We start from the raw sequence: 22,459 nt of genomic DNA on the forward strand, positions 1-22,459 counted from the left end.
TTCAAAACCGGGCATTTCAAGTTCAGGGCCTGGCTTGCGTAACAATTTCCTCTTGAAGTCGAGGGATCGACCAAGTTTGTTGCATTGGGGGTTTGAAAATTTTCGGTTCAGGGCAATCAAAGTCGGCCCCAGGCACTTCTATGTCGGATTTGGAGCGGTTAATCACTGCTTGTACGTCTAAAATGTGATTGTGCAGCTGCAGGTTTTCATAAAGCCGTTGCCATTCCGGTAAAATAGCTTCTGTGGCTTTCGTTGTGTCTAAGTATTTCCCATCAAATCCCCTGTTCGATGGCTCGAAGCAAGGCCACTGATCAATGAGGAATTTGACAAAATTTGTACTCTCGTTAGTACAATGATGTTCGTGTTCTTGTCTAGCAATTTCAATTCGATGCGTCTCCTCCAATTTCTGGCGCTTTGAGCGCGCTTTAGGGACATGTGCGGCTCGGAACTGCTCGCAAAATCCTTTGACGAGGCTGATTAGTTCTTCCGTGGCGGGTGCTTGATTTATCTGAAATTCAGTAAATGATCGATGAGGAGGGTACTCCAATTCTTTGAGGTCCTTCAACAAAAAGAAGGCTGCTATCGTTCTCACGGCCCTCATGTCGACATTGTTGCCGAAGGCAACCGCACTTAAATAGAACATTAACCGGTACAAATTTTCGGGTTCACAGTTCCTGCAAAGATTGACTAACCCGCCCCATTCTTGACCAAGGTTCGCAGTTAAACAGTCCTGTATGAGATATGGGGAAAACTCTTTCACGTAGCCTCCAATCACTGGCCATTTCTCGAGAATCTTTGGTAAATTTGAAATGGCGCGGACCGGTAAACGATGGCAGAGTAAGTTTATTATTTCTCGAACGTTCGCAGTTCGCTTCGATTTTTTCCAGCCATCGCGGGCTTCATAAGGCGCATCAGGAGGTGAAACTAACTCGGCCAAAAGAAAGCCTGAGCGTTCATAGATTGACCGCCGCCAGTGGGATCGTTCACGAAGGTGCGCAACGTTCGATGATGCCTCCATAGGAGGACCTGTGGGTCCGAGCTGGAACAGTGACAATTGCTGTGACTTTGAAATGATCGAACTAATCACAGGTTCGTATGCCTCATGCTGGATGGTAGTAGTCAATTGAGGGTCCCAGGAGACAACTTGTTGACGTCTTAGATTTTTCGGATAATAGGCCCGTTTTGGGGTCAAGTTCAAAAGCCCCGTCAATATGTCGATGAGTTCCTGGCTCAGGGGGTTCCAAGGTTGGCTATATCCGGACTGTAAGCAGCATAAAGCCTCTTCCGTTCCGGTCCGGCCAGTCAGAGGATCTGGTAGGACGAAGGACGTGAATCCATGTAACTGTGCCTTGTTATACAATAACAGCGGTTCTGGCGGGCAGTGTAGCCGTCCAAGCACGTCATCTATAATGTACCTCGCGTAGCTTCCGCTATGCTCGATCTGCACAGTGACATGCGGCCCCAAACGTTGACAATGGACCTTGCCTAGTGTGACGACCACACTCCGTTGTGTATGATTGAAAACGTCACGAAAAACAAGCATGCTTTGTAGCCCGTACAAAGCCCCAACGTCTTGATTTGGATCCACCTCAGAGGCCAGCTGTTTGCATTGCAAGAGATTCCGTGGGTTAACATGGAAAGAAAGGTCCATGCGCTTTAGCTCAACCGCTAGGTTGTTGTATAAAGGCTGAAAAACAGTCAACATCTGGGGTTCCTCGAAATTGCGGAAGATTCTTGCTATAGATTTCGCCAGCTTACTGTGTGGATCGATGAGAGAAACTGTTCGTCGATGTGCTTTTCGGGTTTGGGAAGTTAAGCATCCAGTTACCGGGCCTAGTTTTCCAAGTATGCGGTTGACGTCTCACTTCAAGCATTCCTGACCGTATATCGATCCAGTGGACGCAATCATGGATCAAGGATCCCGGCAAATCTAAATCGTGATCCTTGCCAAATACTTGCCGAGAAACATATTCAAGTATTGTGCCTGGCTTGCAAGCTTGGACCACTAATTGTTCCTTTCGATACCCCAGATGAATTTGATATTGGTCGAATAAGGACCCTAGGACATAGCTCATCCCAGGCAGATTGGAAGGGAAAGCTAATAGCCGCTGGTTACCAAATAACTCTTTCATGACTCCCGAATCCCTGATATCTGCTGGTAACTTCCCCATCGGCTTTCCATTAACTAATAGATGGCCTTCAAGCAAGTGGAAATGTACGATCTGTGACACTGTGTAGTGAGTAGCCTTCACTGTTGATGTAATCCACCAATCAAACGGATTCGGCAAAAAGCTCCATTTGGTGTATACTTGAGAACTGGCTGCTGCTTTTGGCCAAAATGCCTCAATTGCCGATTCGAGACTGCGGGGATACTTCGCGACCAGAGTTCGTAGAAGTGGTCTCATCCTATGAGCCATTTTGATATCGCGTACCAACAGGTTGTGGGTTGATGCTGAGAATTTATTCAGGTTTACAACCAGGTTCTCTTGCATAGCGAGAGTAGCTTCGACAAAACATTCAAATGACTTTGCATCTAACTCCTGTTCACCATATGCCTGGGAGGTAAACGTCCTGCGGCATAGTAGCGCAGCCATAAAACCATATCGGGCGGCTTGCTCAGCGACATCGGCTTCTTTGGCGTTTCTTATCTCGTCCCGCAGAAGGGCAATCCAGGTGAGCGTTACCTGACGAATTTTCATCAGAAGCCCATTAGCTTGTGCCATCATTTCTTCATTCCCAAGATTGCATAGCCGGATAGTTAGCGTTAGTAAGGTCTCCATATAGTTATTTTCACGCCAATTAGGGGAAATAATGTTAAGGTGCTTGCCAATTTGCTCAATTAGCTGGCTGCAAAAAGACGCGTCCCTGAAAATAACATGGACCACTCGGAGGCTATCACTTTCAAGCCTAGGTCCCACTTGCAAGGCAAGGTGATGCAAGAGAACCATGGTGTCCTTAAGGCTGAAATTCAGATTTGAAGAACCGAGTTCAGTGAGAATAGAGATCCAGCGTCTATTGTTTCCCGAAAAGAGAGCCTGGTGTGCTGTGAACTCGTGTACTGTAAGTTCAGAAGGGCACTGGTTTATACTTGCAACGACCTCATATGAGGAAGGGCCAGCTCCATCAGGTGCAAATGCAGGAGACGAGTAAAGGCTTGAAAACGGGAGCTCCTTGGGTAAATTAATTTTGTACCGATGTGAAAAATTCAACGGATAAGGCAAGTTTTTAGCCCATAATTTACGAGACGAGTCGTAGTACGAGAAGATCAGTCCTAAAGGTAACAAAACCGCGGTAGCACTTGCGGGTAGTCTTTTCCCCTTATAATGGGTCCCCAACCATGATTTGGTATCCGATGCTAGAGAGAAACCACGGTACACAGTTTTGTTGTTGTATGTCTTGAGCTGGGAATATTCGCAGAGTAACTTTTCTGGCGGTTTAGTAGTCGAATGCCCTGGCTTGGGACACAGCGTAAGGAAAATATTCCAGGTCGTATTACGGTAAACCGAGTATGAATTTGGAACTCCCAACTCAAATAGGACGGCACGCTTTTGGACATCATCTTGAGGGAGAAAATCCTCGTGGACCGCAATTTTGAGGCGCCTGAGAGATCGTATATAAAAACAGTGTGAACAGCCTTGGATGTCATGGGTTCCATCTGCGTGCTGCTTTCGGGTACATATGCTTTGCATTTTCTGTTCTGTGAGCGTCCGATATTTGGCATTCACTCTATTTAGTTCAGCTTCCGCTCTGCTTCGAGCCGATTGGGAGTCGGCTTTGATACGGTGTTCCAATCTCTGGAGATTAGCGGCAGCATCAGATTTGAGGTAGCGATCCGCAAAACAGCCTTGCACGGGGTCAGAGAAAATAGTCATTTTCCCATTTCGGGCCCGTGTGCAACGCTGATGCAGGTACGACTGAATGGATTGAAGGCGCTTCATGTCGCTTAATTGTGATAATAACAATATATCAAGCATCTCTGGGTGGAAGCATGGGTGATATCTCTTTAACAAAGGGAACAAAAGCGTCGCGCATTTGTCCATGTGAACCCACATCTCGAATATGTTCAGGACGAAAATACTTAAATGCTCCGAATCTTCATCGCATGCATTCGCAAAGGCTTTCGAGTAATCTTCGATTCGAGTTGCCAGGCTCATACATAGCTTTTCCAGCTCAGCGTCTGAACTAGGCACGGGAGGTAGATTGGATTCGACGCTCATCTCAAAATCCACGAGTGTAAGGCACTGAGCAGTCAACCCCCCAAAGTGTCCTGTTGTGCTCTTGGCAAGAACATCGTTACTCACAACCAGCTGTGGCGATATCTTGGGACGAGGCTGATGAAGGATTTGCTCAAGGTATCGGGTGCTGTTAGGCAGTGTCAAATATAGATCTTTTTCATCGGCCCGAAGCGGTAGACGAGGTATTTGACGCTGGATTTCTTTTTTAAACGAAGCCCAACCCTTTTCAATAATCGCCGCGGCGTTATCAATAGATCGTTGGCATAGAAGTCCAATCGTCCCGAAAAGATGCACATACATGGGGCGCAAGGTTGGGTTTGAGTGGGCTTTATCTGCCTCTAATTTGGCTAGACGGCGGCAAAGTTTGGTTTTGAGCAGTGTGCACAATTCTGGGCTTAATAAATCAACAGACTGGTCAAGTAGCCGGGCTAGTACAAAACACATCATAAACTTATACTGCGCACGCCCAATCTGATCACCAATGGTCAAATAAAGCAGTCGTTGTACGCACACTCGGAGGACAAGCCAGTATGGACTTCGTCTCCATGGAAGCTCCGAATTGTCCCAACAGACATCATCGCGGACGCGTTTTCGAAGTACTGGTGGATGTATTCGTGCACCGTTTGTCTCAAGTAACGTCATCAGGAATTGCGTGATTAAAGCAGGATCAGAAGTGTCACGCTGTTCAGAGACCGTCACTCCAGCCTTCTGCGTTTTGGCGGAAAATTCATCAAGAACCTCAAGGCTGGCTTTCTCTAAGAATGTCGTGAGACTGTCTTGAAAAACAGGATTTTCAAATTCCGAGGGAGGTATGGATACTGCTACTCCAGGGAAGTCCCACTGTAAAGAACCTTGTGATTTTAGAGTCTCCTCGGCGGCTGGAGACGCCTCAAAGGCTTCAACAATAACCTCTCCTCCGTCACTGTTGTTATGTTAAAACGGGACCGGAAAAGGAATTGTGAGAGTGCCCACCTAGAATATCGTATGAGAAGCCCCGCATTTTGATTTGCGATGTGCAAAACAATAGCATGAGCCCGCATATCCTTGAACGCTTCCAGGAGTACTGCCTTGCTCACATATCGACCCTCGTTTGCAAGCCTGGCTGTCTCCAAGGTCTTCGCGAGATAACCTAAGCATTGTGAAATGCCGGGGCTATCTTCGAGTGCCGCAGCTGCATCGAATAGACGCGAGGCCAAGTCCCTCTCCACATCTTCGACTGCGCTGTCTTGCTTTCCAGGAAGCTTGGGAGGTAACACAATATGGTTAAAGCTCAGAGCTATAACCTCGGACCGACTGCTCATCGCTGAAGTCCGCGGTCCAAAGACCGTGTAGCATGAATCCGTTAGATATTGAGCTCGAAAATCAAGGTGAATCGGTGAAGGGAATGTGAGAATATTGCTGTAGAAATGAAGCAAGCAAACATCAGGGTGAGCATTTCATTTGAATGCGCGAAGAAAATTTTCTGGCGTCAGCAAAAGAATACGCTTCCTGGCACAGGACCATTTTGACGGAACCTGCCATCGAAGCAACCCATGGGTGGGGAGGCTGCTGTGCTGTCTGGAGTCGATTTGCATTGCCGCATGAACCCTAGCCTATAGCTAGGCGCCAGCCTTGGATCAACCCAATTAACCACTTAGATCTATGGTAGATTTCTTGACGCTGGCACCCGAAAAGCGCGGGGCGGTGCATATTTATGTGTGCCCCCTGCAACGAGCTCGAATCAAAGCCGCTAGTGGGTGCTTGTTGGTTGTCTGATTTCATTTTGAACTGCTTCCCCTCAAACTTCATGGGGCCAAGTTCCCAAAATGCTACAACCTAGGGAGGAACCCCTCAATGACACAGCCTGAAGCCGAAATTCCTTTCTCCATCTGTAACGCGGATAGGTGAGCTCGATCAGGTATGATATCCATGTCGTCCGTGTCGTCGTCGGGAACACCCGACGTTCCAATTTTGGAACCGTCGCAGTCACGTGAATCTTGTTTGCCATGTTTGCACTGGTTGATTAGCCCCCCTTTTCGGATATCAACCTGTTAATATCTAGGGAAGAGAGCTGGTTGGGACCCTATGTGACTATGTCAAAGGAAAATGGTCGCTACTGCGCATCTAGGTTATATAACTAATCCTTATAACTAAGTCTGCATGGTGCCAGATGGACTTCTATTGGAACATGCCTTATTATGCTCGTTGCATATTATGAGGTCCTTACCCAGCAGTTGGATTGACTGCTCAGTGCTTGTATCCCTAGAAGCGCTTATTGTCTGATCCGAATTTCTAGATATCCACCAACCCAAGCAAAATGCAGCACTGTTTATTGCACCACAAGGCTGTAGATCACATAGCTGCGCTAAAAACGTATATGGAGTTCTATAACTGGACAAAACCGCATAAACTAAGAAGCAAAGTTTTTACTTTTGCATACCCGTGGCCCTCCATTTCATCCCCCGAGTCTGCAGGAACCATAAGACGGGCACGCTGGTTAAGCAGAATGCTGCATAGATTGTGAAGCACCAGCCTAGGCCAACACCATCAACAATGGGTTGAAGGGCAGCAACCCCGGCTCCAGCGCCAACGCAACGGACAAGATTATAAGCTGCCTGAGCTGTCGATGATTTATCCGGGTTGAGGTCCGTAAGGAGCGTCCCGCAAATCTTAAAGCAGGAATCAGGTTTGGCTTGAAATGACATCTGCAAGGGAGACAGATACATACCGTGAAGAGGCTAGTAATCGTTAATCCGCTAAGAAACTGCATAACAAGTGGAACGGCAATGTGCTAGAAGAGCAATTAGAACATTTGGCCTATAGAAAATGGCGAGGGGAGCTGGATCTCACAGTTTTCTTGTGGAGTGCCCATCCATATCCCAGAACAGCCCCTGAGCTTATTATTATCAAATACCACACGCTTCGAAGTCTAGTCTTTTCCAATGGGAAATCTTCATTATTCTCCGCAGCACGCAGGGTAGTATCACGACCTAATTTCGCCGCAACACGTTTATAGTCCCGGTCAAGTAATTTTCCTTTTTCCAAATCCAGAGAGTTAGATATAACGGTCAAATAAGAAAAATAGGAGCAAATTACCAGTAACGTAAGATGAAATCATCCCTGCAATTCCCGATGGCAAGTAGATTAAACCAGCCTGGAGATAATTCAAGTTATAAATCTCAATGCATTGGGCCGAGAGAGAAGCACCCAACGTGCGAGAGACCGTGTAGTATATTGACCCAACTAAGATGATAAACAGCGAATTCTTGCGAAATAGAATAGGGATGCAAGTTAGCGGGTTAGGAATGCGAAACTTCTTTTTCGCCAATGGCTTCGAAGGATCAGCGATATCACCAGATCGTTGCCTTCTTCCAGTAATGAGCGAGAATAATGTTCGATGAATACCGCGTGCCGGTACGCTTCCATTGGAGACTATCTTTCGCGAGGTCTCGGGAAAGAAGACGGCCAAGAGAAGAAGGTGACTCCCAGACAGGATGACGAGAAACCAGAAGATCCACCTCCAGTTGAGTTTCTCAGCAAAGATTCCTCCTATAATAGGGCCAAGGCTGGGAGCGGTGCAGGTGCTGCGCAAATATCATAGTTAATTCACATCCATCAACCAATATTAGAGCAACAAGTACCCACAACATGAGCAAAATCCCAACATATGAACCACGCTCAGCTGGGGTGGCAATGTCAGCAATAACGCCATACGCTGCAGCAAAAGTCCCTAGGTAAATGGTTTAGTATCCAAGTATTGGCCGATAAAAGGGGTCCCGTAAGTCATACCAGAAGATCCGGCACTCTGCACCATTCTTAGCACTAGTAACGCAGGGAACGACGTCTGCAAAGCAAGACCGATATTCGCTGCCACATACAAGGAGAAAGTCAACAGATACACTGGCCTTCTCCCGGTCTGATCGGCCATATCACCCATAAAAGCCGGCGCCACACCAGCAACGATAAGATACGAGGTAATAGTAAGATTAATCAAGCTCAAAGAAGTAGAGAGTTCCCGACCCAGCGGGACAATAGCAGGATAGTATATAACACTGCTCAACCCGGAGAACATTGCGGCATAGGAAGCAGCATAGCTTATTAGCCGTTTTTCGGTTTTGGTAAAAGCAGAGAATGGGGTATCAGCACTACAGCCATTTGCTAATATTTCAGCTGTGTCGCTAGTATTTTCTGCAGTTATAGCCTTTTCAGGGCACGAGATTTGGGCATTGGCGGCCATATTGAACAGCGCCGAAACGTGAAAGCAAAAAGCAATGCAGAAGGGAAACTGGAGTGTCAAATCTTCCTGAAATAACGGATAAAGAACGTTGTTTTTTTTGGAGGGGAGGTGATACCCTCTATTTGAGTGAATGAAGGCCTGGCGTCAACGGGCTGTCAACTCCCGGTTGAACGCCACAAGGAATTAATCCTTGTCAGCTCGGGGTCTGTCTCTTCCCCATAACCACCATGCAGGTGGGTGATCCCAGGGATGATTGGCCATCCTCAGCCGCCTTGCACATTCACGATAATCTCAAATTCAATCCAGCGGCGGCGCTCCGGACACTATGCTATACATAGCATTGGCGCCAAATTATATCCTATTAAAATTCAGGTTTAAGCGCCCATGGTCGAAAATGGTGGCTTTCTTCCCGTTTCTAATGTATTCAAAGAGCAGAATCCATGTCAGTTGAACACATGAGCTATGTCAAATAAATGATCTAAGGATCTTTCCCTTTGATCCCTAAAAGAGGGACAGGTACTTGAAACCGTAGTCCCTGGTGGAAAATAACAATATTTTCCCCAACCACAATAGCGACGCTTCCACTGGAGGTAACGTAATACATGGAGTGTCTGTTTTGGTGCCAGGTGAAAGGAATAAAAAAATGGCGGCAGCAAACTTGTCTTTTCTTTCTGTGCTTTCAAGGTCAACGGAGCAGACCCAACTCTCCGAGTCGAGAAAGAGGAGAAATGTCATATATTCCCCAAGGATCGCCTTGATACCATGGGGAAAAAGCTTATACTGAGCCTCCGATGGTGCCCGCGTGGCATCAGGCGTGATGTTGGCCGCATCCCATAGCTCTAGCTCACTAGCATAATCGCGCTCATTGTACTCCGCTAGGTAAAAAGCCCCAACTTTGTTTGCTTCGTTGTTGCATACTATTTGGGACACGAAGTGATCAGTCCTTGACAGCGACTCTAAGTGGATGCCATCCTCTCCGCTGACCATAGTAAATTGCGCCCAATCGTAGATAAAAGCTTTCCCGCCCTTAATCAAAACTAGGTGGTCAGCATTTGTTGGATGTTTAATCCACTGGCGTTCGTCCTGTTGTGCGATCCGATTGATTTCTAGAGAATAAGCGTCAATAGTGTAGACAACATCTGTCAAGGCAGTCGACACAAGGAGGCGGTCCCCGCGCTGATTAGTCAAAATCTGCTTAATATCACTGCTCGTGCGTTTATCCAGCAGTGTATTTCCAACACTCCATTCTTCCCCTGGTTTCCGTGCAACCCCCCTACAAATGAATCGACATGAAACATCTGCGCTGGTCAGGAGAGAAGCATCCGCATTCCAATCGAGCAAATGAACTCTGATGAAACGCATATGTTTGCAAAGCTCATGAACAAGATTTCCAGTTTCTGTTTCATAGACTGCAATCGAACCATCAAAGCGTCCGCAAAATAGGTATTCATCTTCTTGATGGCCGGTAATTGCTGAAATAAAGCGATCGTCATCTAGGTGTCTAGCATTCTTGTGCTGCATGGGCGGAAGCATTTCTTCGCTACAAGGCTCAGTGGACGTATCGTCCGAAGTCTCTCTGACAACCAATATCGACGGCTCCCACACATTGCATCGGTTGGCTCTAATATCAAAAAAGCGAAGGCCACTCGAATTGAAGGCTATCGCCTGGATATTATGGCTATCCGATGTGATACGATAAGAAAGCCTCAACGTCTCGAAATTAAATAGATGTATGGTTCCGTATGAATCACCGGTCGCTAGGGTTCGTCCATCGGGAGAGACAGCTAGAGTTTGGCAGAGAAGTGGAAATTTTTCAGCTTCTCTTTTCGCCAAAAATTTATGCACCACTAGATCACCATCGTTGTACGCAACAGCCACTAGGCCTGCTTGCGAGTTTGGATGGAAAGCAACAGCATTGACATGAGGGGAATCGTACACCTTTTCATAACCCTCTTTTAATATTTTCTCTCGAGTTCGATAGACCATATTCAAAATGGTCATGGGCCTATTGCGCGAAGCTATGGCGACAATATCTAAACTGGGCGAGAACCAGGCAGAAGAAGTCTTTTCCACATCTGCATTGTCTCTACCTGAAGTAGAATAGCTGATGCTATTCGTTATTTTTCCATCCGAGGCTTGAAAAACGGAGACACCGTTTCGGGTGGCAAGCGAAATCGTAGAATCGTCATGGTTGAAGCCGAGGGCCATAGGAACCAGATGGGCACCCCTGTCAAAGGTCCAAAGTCGGTCTCCCTTATGCGTATTCCAGAGAACAAGCTTGTTTGTCGAGCAAGATGCTAATAAAGGATTCAAGTTTGCGAAGGAGAGTTTTCCCACGGCCCCGGGATGTTTCAGGGTTCTGATATATTTGCATGTTGTACTCCGGTACATAACTATCGTGCCGTCTGATAGTCCAACTGCAAAATATTCGGTACCACAGGCAACTGACATAGTTTCTTCGTCCGCGTAGCTGAAGCTGGTTAGGCGATCGTCCCAATTATTTTCAATGATGCCCACAGCTTTAAGGCAACCAGGATGGTCCCCAAACTGGCTATAAATGGCCGAATTACGCGGGCAAAGTGGTGGGACCAGAAAGTGAACCGATTTTGGTACTGCAACAAGGTTGTGAGCGAATAGGGCGCCGATATGGATGAGATCATGTATCCAAGCCTCCACTATTTGCACTTCCCTACCTAGCGGTGGCAAGTACTTTGCACGGCGAGCTAGGAATGACTTCAGATTTTTTGCAGTGTGAGCCAGAAGGGTGATGTTTCCCGCTTGCGCGAGGCCCTCAATCCATGCCAAAACATTAGGCGACTCGAGGAAATCGCTTAACAAAACCAGGAGAGAGTCTATCTGAGAAGAGGATTTGAATATATGGTCAGAAAAATGAGCAATAGCGTACTTAGCGAAAGGTGAAAGGTAGGTTGGTAAACCTGGGGTGTCTTCTTGACGTGTCTGAGGCTCATAGAATTCCTTTCCTGAAAGGAAACTTAGGCAAACTTCCGCGATCCGAGCATGTTCTTTCTTTTTTTCCATCGCAAAATCTGATACCGGACAGTTATTCGTTAGAAATGCGCCCACTGTTTGGTGTACAGGTTGGATTCGGGAATCATCATCCAAGTAAATTAAATGCCCGGAGTATGACTCGATTCCAGTTCTCAAGGGACGCGGAGTTTCGAGGACATCGAAATAGAGTCCATCCTTAAATTCGTCCAGAGTAAGCGGCCTAATAGTACAGAGACTCCACCTAAATATAGCTTTTGCCAGCATTTTGTCAACAACATCGCTCGACAGCGTGTTGGCTAGGTTGTCCAATATTTGTTTGTACAGATCGTTCATTCCAACTGGTACAAGGTCGATACTACTTTGTATCGTGCTTAATCGACGTGCCCGTTGTAGTTGGGTCAGAACCAGCGCGGCCCATAGGAAGCAGCCGTTCGATTTCGACACAATCTGTGTGAGGAGGCCCTCAAAGTTTGATTCACTTTGAAGGAAGTGCATCCGGGCCCTCAAAAAGCGTTCGATATCCTCTAGGGAATCTTTGAGACTCATCTGCTCTGCAAACACCGGTACGGTTAATTCGTTTTCGGTTTCCGGCACGGAGCGATTAGTGGCGAAAACTCGCAATGGCGACAACTGGCCAACGTTTGATAGCAGGCGGATTAAGGCGGCGTAGTCATCACATTCGTCCAAGGCGTCTATAACCCAATAATGTGGCTGCTGGAAGTTCGTACGTAGGATTCGGGACAGGTACAGAGCACGCCATATAGAGTTAGGGTCATTGCTGTCAAAATCTTCACCGTCGCTCGCCATCCTTAAAAGTAACTGGCGGATATTTGAGTCGGAACATGCCATTTGGAAAGCGAAAGACCGCAATAGGTGGCAAACTGAGGATTTTGTCCTGTTGCCACGTTTGAAGAAATAAACACTGCACCCCAATTTCTTACTCTTGATATACTGGGCGACATGCCCCGAGACGATAGTTTTCCCTGTCCCCGGTTTGCCGCTAAGCCAGAATAGCTTTGGAGTCATCAGGCTGTTGGACATCTCAGATGATCTGTTATGGTCGCCGGCATCAGAAATGGCAAACCAGTCACGAAATGTAGTTCTATTTATTAGCCATTCGCAAGAACCTTCCGTTTTGTTTTCAGTAATTTTGGCTAACTCATTATCTTGTTGAAATGTGTCGGAGAGATATTCGGCTACTATCTTCAACTCCGCTTTCAAATTATCGCGAAATGGTATAGGAGCTTTGAAGTAGTAAGTTAGCGGAAGTATATTGCTAAAAAGTATATAGCCTTCGGCTTACTATGATTCTTTTCAATGGTGGCCATGGCAGCTAGCAAACCACGGCAAAGCGTTTTGTAGTTGGCGTCAGATTGTTTGGTGAATTTCGCCAGATGGCGATGGTCAGTATCGAGATGTCTCACTTGTTCGGATGGGAGGCCTAAGTTTTATGAATCAGAGATGAAACAAGATTAGACTTAGAGAAGCTGCCTTCTATTGCCAATCATACCCATAATTGCAGAGTCTCTTTCAACTATGATTTGACGGGAGAATCCAAGATCCGTTTCAATCCTTTCGAAGTACGATCGAATGTAAATCCCCTGATATGTATGCCTAAAAGCATCATTTATATCCTATAAATTTCAGTCAAGTTCATCCTTGAATAGTAACGGCATAAAGGAACAAACCTGCAACATTGCTGAATTCGGAACTAGCTCGTCCACAAAGGCTTTCGAGCCATGCATTCCAGGCAAGTATAACAAGCTTTTGAGAAGATGCACGGAATCGGCGCCACGGTGCGGCGTACCAAGAAAAATCATACCGCGTATGCGTTTTAATACAGCCTCGCAAGTTGGGTCATCTCTGGCAAGTAGGTAGGCCTGACTCTTTAGTTAGAGTCTTAGGTATGAACTCGGGTTGATGAGTGATGTCAAACCTTCTTTACCACAAGGCCGCCCATACTGTGAGCAACGAAGATAATAGGAGTCTGCGGTCTCTGTTATGATTATCTGCGGCCCATCAAGGACGGGAATTTACTACTCACGTCAACAGTCTTTTGTACATGCGAGTAATCGCAAATATCCGCTAATAAGGCACGCCCGAAATCATGGATATTGACTGAGTGACCCTTACCGGCCCACCTAGAGTCGTACCCGTAGGTATATATTCGGGCATGTTCGAAGCCTTCTTCGTGCGGAAGCCATTCTTTCGGCCAGTAGCTCGCGGCTGCATTTGAGATATTCCAAGTCTTCTGGGAGCCGCCGCCGATTCCATGAACCTGCAATGATTGAAACAAGTGTCAGCAAGTGAAACCTTGGATTCTGGTACAATACACACAAATATAAGATCGATATGAGGCGCTAAGGGCTCATGAAGTAAGGTCAGTCCTAGAGGGTTTTCAACTCTTTCCGGCGAATCAGTTGCGAGCTCCGTCACTCTTGAGGCAGCGCGCCGCCGTTCGATAAAGGACAGCGGTCTTATCCGTCGGTCCGCCTCATACACGGAGCCTGTGGGTTTGTTTATCTGTTGCAGCAATATAAGAAACCATCCGAATTCATCAAAATCATCTGGGGTCGTACTGAGGTCATCGGCGATCATTTGGCGCGTTTTCACTAACTATCCGTCCCAGAACGATAAAAGAAGCGCTAAGCGAGGAATACTTGTCGACATGTACGGAGAACCTGAGATAGGAATAAGCAGACCGACATGAGCGTTTACCAACCTAAATCTCAAGCGAATTTCCCGGACAAAAAACATATGCTCCACGAAATGCAGCGAGCGAAAAATGGCCACAGGTCGACAGTCGGTTGCTCACCCCCCACATCTCCGGGCATCCTTGTCGTATCGAGACGCTGCGAGGCTTCCCTGCCGCCCGTTGTGGGACAATGCACGTTCAACACTTGGCGAATCGCAGGTCGATGGTTAACTAGCGGCTTTCCGTCTTCTCATTTGAAAAGCGATTATTATTAATTTTAGTTGCTAGGAGCTAGAGAGGGTTCGGTACGGCCCGGTTTCCAGAATCATTCGAAGTGTGCTGTTCGGATTCGATATTTTATCTTTTTAGATTGAAAATGAATGTCAGTGCATCCATTAACTAATGAACCCCAGGACAATAATGTCAAGCTTGTGAACAACTGTCAGAAACCCGATAAATTACTTTTTGCGTGTCCTACTCCGTGCCTGGCCACTCACTGCACTCAGAGGATCATGCACCCCGAGAGGGGGGACAGGGATGTCGCCTCGTCTGCTAACCATGAGAGGAAAGGATCCCAACCTCGGGTAAGAACTTTCAAAATCCCCTTAAGTGTCATTTTGTGGCCCACTGACTGTGATTTGTTCCGGAAGTCTTCCAGTTTTGACGGATATATACCCTTAGATCGACAATGGCACAGAGAAAATCGTCCCAAGCCGACAAATTCGGTTATAATGTTGGTATAGATGACAATGTCATGGCCCGTGGGTAGCCCTCCCTAGAGTGATTGCTAGAGACGAGTCAGCTTATTTGTTGTTATTGGTTGATAAGAGCTTCCACCTGGTTCGAAAATCAGATGTGTGGAACCAAGCGGTTCGAGTTTATGGGTACAAACTGTGCGAATTGAAGTCGAGTTGCCCGATGGAGAAATAAAAGCCTACTTCAAAAAGGTCGGCACTAGAAATCTGCTATTAGCTTTCGGGTTTAGTCGCTGACGCCGCTGGAATAGGGGGCGGAGGGCGAGACCGGCTATAAGATGATGAAAGGGTCCTTCGAGGGGGAAGTTGCATTGCATGAAGCCATTCCGGAGCATGTACCAAAACCAATCGCCTGGGGGACATATAAATCCCAGCCGAACGTTCACTTTTTTCTCAGTGATTTCGTTGATATGATAGAACGCCTCCCAAACGCACGTAAGTGGGGAGAAGCAGTTGCTAGGCTCCATTCTCGGACAGCTGGGAAGTCTCCTGAAGGCAAATTTGGATTCCATGTTACCACCCATCTTGCAAATGTTCCTGTTAATAATACGTGGAACGCCTCATGGGAAGCCTTTTGGGCTCAGCAAATGAAGTCCCTCCTTGACCGTGAGGAGGACGTACGCGGGCACAATGACGAGTTGTCTGCCCTTAAGGTAGCTTTCTTCGAGAATGTTATACCGCGTCTGCTACGCCCTTTGGAATCAGGCGGAAGAAGGATAAAGCCGTGCCTTGTCCATTCGGACTTATGGCCAGGAAATATCCAGCACAGGGCAGAGGGGAGCAACCTTTGCCTTTTTGACAGCTGCGCCTACTGGGGACACCATGAAGGTATGATTCTTCGCACCGGTTGCATAGACAAACTTGGTCAGTAAAAAACGGTTAACAATCGTGCAATCGCGTCCAGTCGATCTTGCTATTTGTCGAAACCCTCGATATCGCTTGGGCAGGGATCATATAGATGCGTATGCGAGACGCATGCCGGAATTCCCATCGCACCCGAAAGATGAATTCGATGATCGGAACGCTTTATACGCCTTGTATGAGTCCCCGTTTACGATTTCGCTTCTGACTAACTGATGGTCGACGCATAAAGGAAATTCCACGTCCTCCTCTCAATCATGTACCACCATGAACCTCGCTATAGGCAGATGTAAGCCCGCCCGTGACCCAACAGCTCCTGTACCTGATGTCCAGAATGATAGTTAGCCGAAACTAACAAACAAGAACAGTGCCATCGATGAAATCCGTCAGCTCGTTGAGAAATTTCCCAACGGGTACGCAGATTATGAAGCAAAGGCCGTCCATGAACCTGAGCTCATCGAGAGTCCCACGCTCCTGGACGTCGCACCGCGCTTCACAAAAAGTGAAGTCGTGAAGACAGTGAAAAAGCCGATGCCAACTGAAAAGGCGGAACACCAACACGTGAATGATGACAAAGAGGCTCAAGCAGCGCCGGCGGAGTCTCACATGGAAGAGCCGGGGCGGAATTTCCTTGGCGAAATTTCCGAAAATCTTCCGCTTCTAATATTTGCGGGTTTTTGTCTTCTAGTAGTTCTAGCTGCCTACTTTTTGGAAATTCGCGTTTCTGTTAGGGCAAGGGCCTAGTGTCTAACTTAATGGGTAAAAGGTGGGAAATTTAAGCTGGACACAGACTCAATGGGACGGAAGGATTGGAACCTAACTTGCCTGATATAAATCCAGATTCTGCTGAGTCGAACTGTTATGAATGACTGCATGACAAAGTTGTCAAAAAAAGGCGATATTCTGGACATATTGTCAACCGATATTATCAATTATGTATTAAGTTCTCGAGTAACGTCATATAATCAAATTGGTTATCTTATCCCAGCATGAGGTACCCGAATGTTTGAGACAAGAGAAAAATACAGCCAGAAGATGCGCTCCGGAGGTCAATATGGGATTTGTCGCGAAGTGGAACTTAAGGCGCCGGCAATTAAAGGGAATAATAGTTGGGTGCTCCGAGGGTATCTCAACCGTTGTCGAAAGGATAGGTTAAAAAGAATAGAAAAATAAGGAAGTGGAAGGGATATATCGAATGACTTGGACTGGGATAATAGGAGATAAAGAGAATCGAATCAAAATTGGGGTAAAAGTAAACAAAGCGAAATTCGCGCGTAGGCGTGTAACGTAGATGGGTAACATCGAGGAAACTGGTCCCAAAGAAGATGAAACTGCTTTTCAAGAAAGGAAATGATATAACTCTAACATAGCAGCACTGGGTATTCGTAATCGAACGGCACGAGTAGCTATATATCGTATTAGTCGAGAAGGAAAAGGCGTTATCAGGCCTTCTTCTTATAATGCACTTTCCACTCCGCTTTCGCAACGCGCATAAACAGTTCAATGTCTTTAATCGGGACCCAACTCGTCAGCACCTTCATCGCATTCTCGAAATCGGAGTCTAGAATGATATCGCGCATGCCGTCTATTAAAGCAGCTGAAGTGGCATGCAAAACGTCAAGACTGCGTCCAAATGGCTTCGCACTGGTAACTGTGGACCCTTGTTGACCATCGACGGAGGCACTGATGGAGGTGGCCGGCCTTGAATTTGTCACATCGCCTGAGTCGCCAAGAAGCATGAAGACATCCCACACACGAAGCTGAGCGGGAAATGGTATAGAATAGTTGAACAATGTTAGATACCATCGAGTTCCGTAAGCAGTTGGCGGTATGCCAAGTTCAGTCTAGCATTCAAGTTAGTAGTCACATACATTGTCGAGAATGGGTGGTGATAACATACCAACTTCTCTGCCACTTCGCCTCGTTCCAACCACTCGCTTTCAAAATTTCCTAGTGCTTCCATCAACCCGGAGAACCCAGATCGGTACAGCCGGTCCAAGCCCCTAAGCTGCCAGAGCCTCACTAACATAATGAAGGCATGCTCTTCATCGTAGTAGGCCAGCAGAGTTGCCGCCAAAGAAGCCATGCCCTGAACATAGCCGGTGTCTGGGAAGTAGAGAGACATGGCATGAAGGACACGGAATAACAATCTTTGACCGCCTCTGTAACGCCGACGGAACATTATGTGGCTGCTTATCGTGCGTGGAACATCGATGTCGATTTGAAGATCATCGGGCGAGGGTTCGTCCTGCAGCTCATTGAAGCGGCGAATGAGTTCTTCGTCTGTAGGGCTGCCTTTTCGTTTGTTGGCACTTGCAGTAAGGAACGCATGCCATGCTGTAGCCCTCCACCTATCAGGAATTCCCTTCCAAGTCCGTTCGATAAGTTTTGGGCTACTGATATCAAACTCAAAAGTCATCCCGGCACCGTCCTTTTTCTTAGATGTTAGTTTTGCCATTTTCCTCCACTTTTCTTCTCTTTCCCACTCCTTTTTCTTCATCGCACGAGCGTAGGGTGTGTCGTCATCATTGGTCATTTCTCTGTCTATTGAAGCAGGGAGCGTTAACATGTCGCTGGCTTCGTCCATCAATTTTCGGTCCCTGTTGTGAGGCAATTTATTGGTAGCATATCTGAACTTGGACGTAGACCTGGTCAGGTTTGGTTGATAAGAGCTCTGAGATGAACTCGGTCTGTTAGGTTGCTCCGTTGACTTTCTTGACGGAGAGCGACCGGAAAAGGACCGAATACTGGCAGCCACAGAAGGCGTCCGTCGTATTGTTCGCTTCCTACGCGGAGAAGCAGCAGCAAGCATCAAACTGGTTGACACGCGTTGGAGCGGCTGCGGTGGACTGGGATCTGCGCCGTTTTCGGTGTCCCGTCGGGGAACAATGAAACCATATCTGTCCACATCTTCATTTTTGACATTTTCCCAGTCTTCTATACCTCCGGCTAGCTCGGTCGCTTCCCGGGTGAAGCTATTCCGTCGAGACCCATTTCTCGTCAAGGGATTAGCCAATTCAGTCGTAGAGCTGTGACGTGTAGTGGGTGTCCGACCTCTACTCTCTTCTATGGATGAAGCTTCTTCCCAAAGGACATCTTGCTCCACGTTCATCAACTGGCTAATTTCAGACTCATCAATGTCGGCGTCGCCAGTTTCATACATCAACCTAACCTTGAAAGAGAGTATTTCCTCATCGGCAGAAATGGGTCGACTCGAGGTAGTACTTGGCCTACAACGTAGCGAGTTCGCAGATCTAATTCGCCTTGTGCTTGTAGAACGCGGGGCTGTCGCGTCACTGACAGTGAGACAACTTTCAGGCGGATTGATCGGCTTTTCGGCCGGTTCAATAGGATTCACTGATTGTAAATCGTCAACAGTTGTCGTGGTGATGTCCTCCAGTGAGCCTGACGGTATATCCAGCTTTATTCCACGAAACGGCTCAACAACAGGCAGCGGTGGCACCGATGGGACCTCGCTTCGCATTTGTCCCTTCCGACCACCCCATCGCAAACTCCGCTCCGATCTTCGAGAACTTGGCCGATGAGGTGCATCATTCACGACAATACTCGGTATACGAGACGTAAACCTGAAACTGGCTATGGACCGAGCGTCGATCGAAGGCCTGGGTTTGCTAAAACTCGTCCGTGGGAGCGCTGTGTTGGGTCTTAACTTGTCCGGTCGAATTGTTTCGGTCGGCGATTTTGGAGAGGCGTCTGGTCGCTTCAGCTCATCAGAATCCAAAGGCACTGAAGATGTAGCAAGCCCCATGCCACTCGGTTGTTCGTGTGCGGTTGCGCCGAGACTCGAGTGGGAAGTGGTTTTCCGCAGGCCAGGTAACAAGGGAAGCTCCGTGTCGGCCATGACTATGTCAAATCGCGATAGCAGGTAGTTGAGCGAAGACGTAGACAGGGGAGGGCTCTTCAGCGAGTTCACTTGTCAGAGAGGAAAAGAAAAAAGCGAACGTGGGAGGCGGTCCGAGTGAGACAAGTTTCGACGGCTGCGCAGGAGTCAAGTCATCACTGGCGGCTGCGTGCGCAGAAACTGAGAACCCCGGAGCTCATTCTCTTTATTCAGACGGTAGGGCGACGCATCTGCCATATGGCCAAGGGGGAAAAGAGATGTCATGTCTGGCGATCGCCGTCGTCGCTGCATAAGCAGCGTGTGATTTAAGGGGGCGCCTCGAACAAGCTGCCTGGCCCCTTTGAGTTAGCGCCGCTGGGATCCGCAAGCCACCCCACGCGCTAGTGGATGCTATGCCGGATCGAGACTAGCGGACCAGATCTCGGGGACCAGCTGCAAACACTGCAAACTTGCTCTTCCCGCTGCTCTTGGCGGCTTCAGTGCTGGCAACACCTGGGATCGCGGTGGATTATCATTATCTGCGTTTCTATTGTCTATCAGGGTGGCAGGGAGGTCTGCGTGTAGCTACATTTGGTGTACATGTCTCTCATTTCTCAGTTCCCGTTTGCTGCTGCAGCTGCTGCAGCCCGCAATCTCCTCTCCTTGAGCTCCAACAAAGCAGTGAGGTTCCATGGCGAATCGAGCATGTCAAAGAAAACCTCCAACAGTTGGATACGATCGCCCTTCTTGAATCCCTCGTCGCTGAAGACCTTGCCAAGCTCCGCATAGGTTTTGGCCACGTAAGTGGGGGCATTGGGGGCGCCGAAGAATGACAACATCTTTTGGTAATCCCATTGGGTTGAGATATCGTTATATTGCTGCATCGGTCCATGGATGAGTCGCTCAATGGAATATCCCGCGTTATTAACCACAAAAATTGTCGGCGTCAGCCCCTCTCGGATAATTGTTCCGAATTCTTGGACGGTCATTTGCAGACTGCCATCACCCACCAGCAAGATAACACGTCCCTTGGCGCCCGTTTCTTTACGGGCTAGGAGTGTCCCAAGGAGTGCCGGGACGGTGAAACCGATGCAGCTGTAGTACAACTGACTGTAATATTTGCAGTTATCGGGCAATTTGAGGTCCAGAGAGCCAAACTGGGATGTTCCGACTTCTGCGATAACAAAATCATCCGGTTTTAAGAATTTGCTTAGCCTACCCCAGAACCGCTTGTGATCAAGGGGCTCAGTGCACGAATCATCAACCACGGTGCCCTATTGAAGCCATCAGCATTACTCATAATTGGTCTGCCAAGAGAAGCAGCCTTCATACCTCTGTAGTTGGCTGCGACCTGGGAACCGGGTTCGACTTGCGCCGCAATGGCTGCTTCTTAAGTTGATGAACCAATTTCCGGACCACGGGCCTAAAATCGAGCCCATCCCACACTTTATCCCCAACGGAGCAATAGCTGGGATGTAGTTTGATCATCTTGTCTTTTGGAAGCTCGGTGGAGAAGCCTCCGGTGTTCGCAGAAACGGGGAAAGGTCCAGCGTGGAGGATGATATCATGGGCTTCCGCTTGTGATTGTGTACTCGGAGAGGTAGAGACGATACCGGCGTATAACCCGGCAAATTTAGGGTCCGATTCGTTAACGATGGATTTTCCCATCGGAGTGATATAAAACTATTACATTTATTGTTACTATGCGGCCCCCTAGTTTGGATCAAAATCGCAAGGGAGGGAACTCACGGGAGCATTAATCTGTTCAACGAGTTCCTTGGCCTCATTAACTAGCCCATGGCGCTGCATCAACACGTCCACGATGACACTGGGGTTGGAAGCTTGGTCTATTGCGCGGATAATTTCCGACACCACCTCATCTTCTTGTGCCTCCTTTCCTTCATTGCGCACTTCAAGATCAAGAGGTGTCGACAGCCGCGAGGAATCCGTCATCAGGTCCGGAACTTCGACAGGGATGAAGAGGTACGCCGGCAGCCGTGTCTTGACACAAGTTTCGATCACGCGATCGATCTGCTCGGGCGCGGTGGCGGGGTCAGTAAGGAATGCAGAGTCGCTCTGTACTGGCTGGCTCATCTTCTGGTAAGTAGTATGATCCCAATTGTCCATCCAGAGGGTATGGTGTATCTTGACGTGGTTGCGCTGCATATCGCGAGAGGTGTTTCCAACAATGTGAATGACGGGAACATATTCGCTATATGCGCCGGCAATGCCGTTGAGCGCACTCAGCTCCCCAACACCGTATGTTGTTACCACAGCTCCTGGAATACCCCGAGCACGCGCATAACCATCGGCGGCATAAGCAGCGTTGAGCTCGTTGCAGGTGCCCACCCATCGCAGATCAGGGACATTGTAGATGTGGTCGAGAAGGTTGAGATTGAAATCGCCGGGAACACCGAGCACATGACGAATACCGAGCTGGTGCAATCGACGGAAGAGGTACTCGCCAACAGGAATCTGGCCTTTCTTCGTCATGATGAATGTTCAGGGGTTCTGTCTTCGGTTATAAGGGTAAAGAGTAAGGAAGGAGGGCTAATAAAAGAATGGCTGGAATAACAGGGGAGGTTTTGGTCCGGAAAGAAGAAAATCTCCGGAGACCTTGCCCCTTGGACCCTTGGGAGATCTTTAAACTCGATCCATTGCCGCCGCTCGGCCAGTTGGGAACCCCGCACGCCCGACCTTCTAGGCGTCTGTTTGGGCGCCGCAGCCCGAGCCGAAGGGTGTTTCGGTGATCGGATTCTGGCCCTTGCCAGCCGGTATTCTTGCGAGCCGGCCCTATCACATAACTTCATTCTGCTGCTCGGATTCCGCTTCAAGATCTAGATCAAC

General features: G+C 47.9%; 5 protein-coding genes across 5 annotated transcripts; 1 reads left to right on the top strand and 4 right to left on the bottom strand.

Moving 5' to 3' along the window:
• Positions 1 to 2,185: 2,185 nt before the first annotated feature.
• On the bottom strand, positions 2,186 to 5,536 carry UREG_07235 (uncharacterized protein; the record flags this gene model as incomplete). Its single annotated transcript, XM_002582416.1, has 3 exons — positions 2,186 to 2,230; positions 2,433 to 5,157; positions 5,208 to 5,536. 3 exons carry the CDS (start codon positions 5,534 to 5,536, stop codon positions 2,186 to 2,188), a joined length of 3,099 nt encoding a protein of 1,032 aa, XP_002582462.1.
• Positions 5,537 to 8,952: 3,416 nt separating this feature from the next.
• On the bottom strand, positions 8,953 to 14,058 carry UREG_07236 (uncharacterized protein; the record flags this gene model as incomplete). Its single annotated transcript, XM_002582417.1, has 6 exons — positions 8,953 to 12,704; positions 12,764 to 12,901; positions 12,971 to 13,094; positions 13,149 to 13,340; positions 13,505 to 13,738; positions 13,798 to 14,058. 6 exons carry the CDS (start codon positions 14,056 to 14,058, stop codon positions 8,953 to 8,955), a joined length of 4,701 nt encoding a protein of 1,566 aa, XP_002582463.1.
• A 1,262-nt stretch (positions 14,059 to 15,320) lies between these two features.
• Positions 15,321 to 16,515, top strand: UREG_07237 (uncharacterized protein; the record flags this gene model as incomplete). Its single annotated transcript, XM_002582418.1, has 5 exons — positions 15,321 to 15,345; positions 15,388 to 15,738; positions 15,815 to 15,947; positions 16,004 to 16,060; positions 16,140 to 16,515. 5 exons carry the CDS (start codon positions 15,321 to 15,323, stop codon positions 16,513 to 16,515), a joined length of 942 nt encoding a protein of 313 aa, XP_002582464.1.
• A 698-nt stretch (positions 16,516 to 17,213) lies between these two features.
• On the bottom strand, positions 17,214 to 19,633 carry UREG_07238 (uncharacterized protein; the record flags this gene model as incomplete). Its single annotated transcript, XM_002582419.1, has 2 exons — positions 17,214 to 17,615; positions 17,672 to 19,633. 2 exons carry the CDS (start codon positions 19,631 to 19,633, stop codon positions 17,214 to 17,216), a joined length of 2,364 nt encoding a protein of 787 aa, XP_002582465.1.
• Positions 19,634 to 20,226: 593 nt separating this feature from the next.
• UREG_07239 (uncharacterized protein) lies at positions 20,227 to 22,105 on the bottom strand (the record flags this gene model as incomplete). Its single annotated transcript, XM_002582420.1, has 3 exons — positions 20,227 to 20,886; positions 20,945 to 21,295; positions 21,362 to 22,105. The coding sequence occupies 3 exons, from the start codon at positions 22,103 to 22,105 to the stop codon at positions 20,227 to 20,229; spliced, it is 1,755 nt and encodes a 584-aa protein (XP_002582466.1).
• Positions 22,106 to 22,459: the final 354 nt, after the last annotated feature.

This window comes from Uncinocarpus reesii, genomic scaffold (genome assembly GCF_000003515.1).
Source record: "Uncinocarpus reesii 1704 scaffold_5 genomic scaffold, whole genome shotgun sequence".
Taxonomy (NCBI): Eukaryota; Fungi; Ascomycota; class Eurotiomycetes; order Onygenales; family Onygenaceae; genus Uncinocarpus; species Uncinocarpus reesii.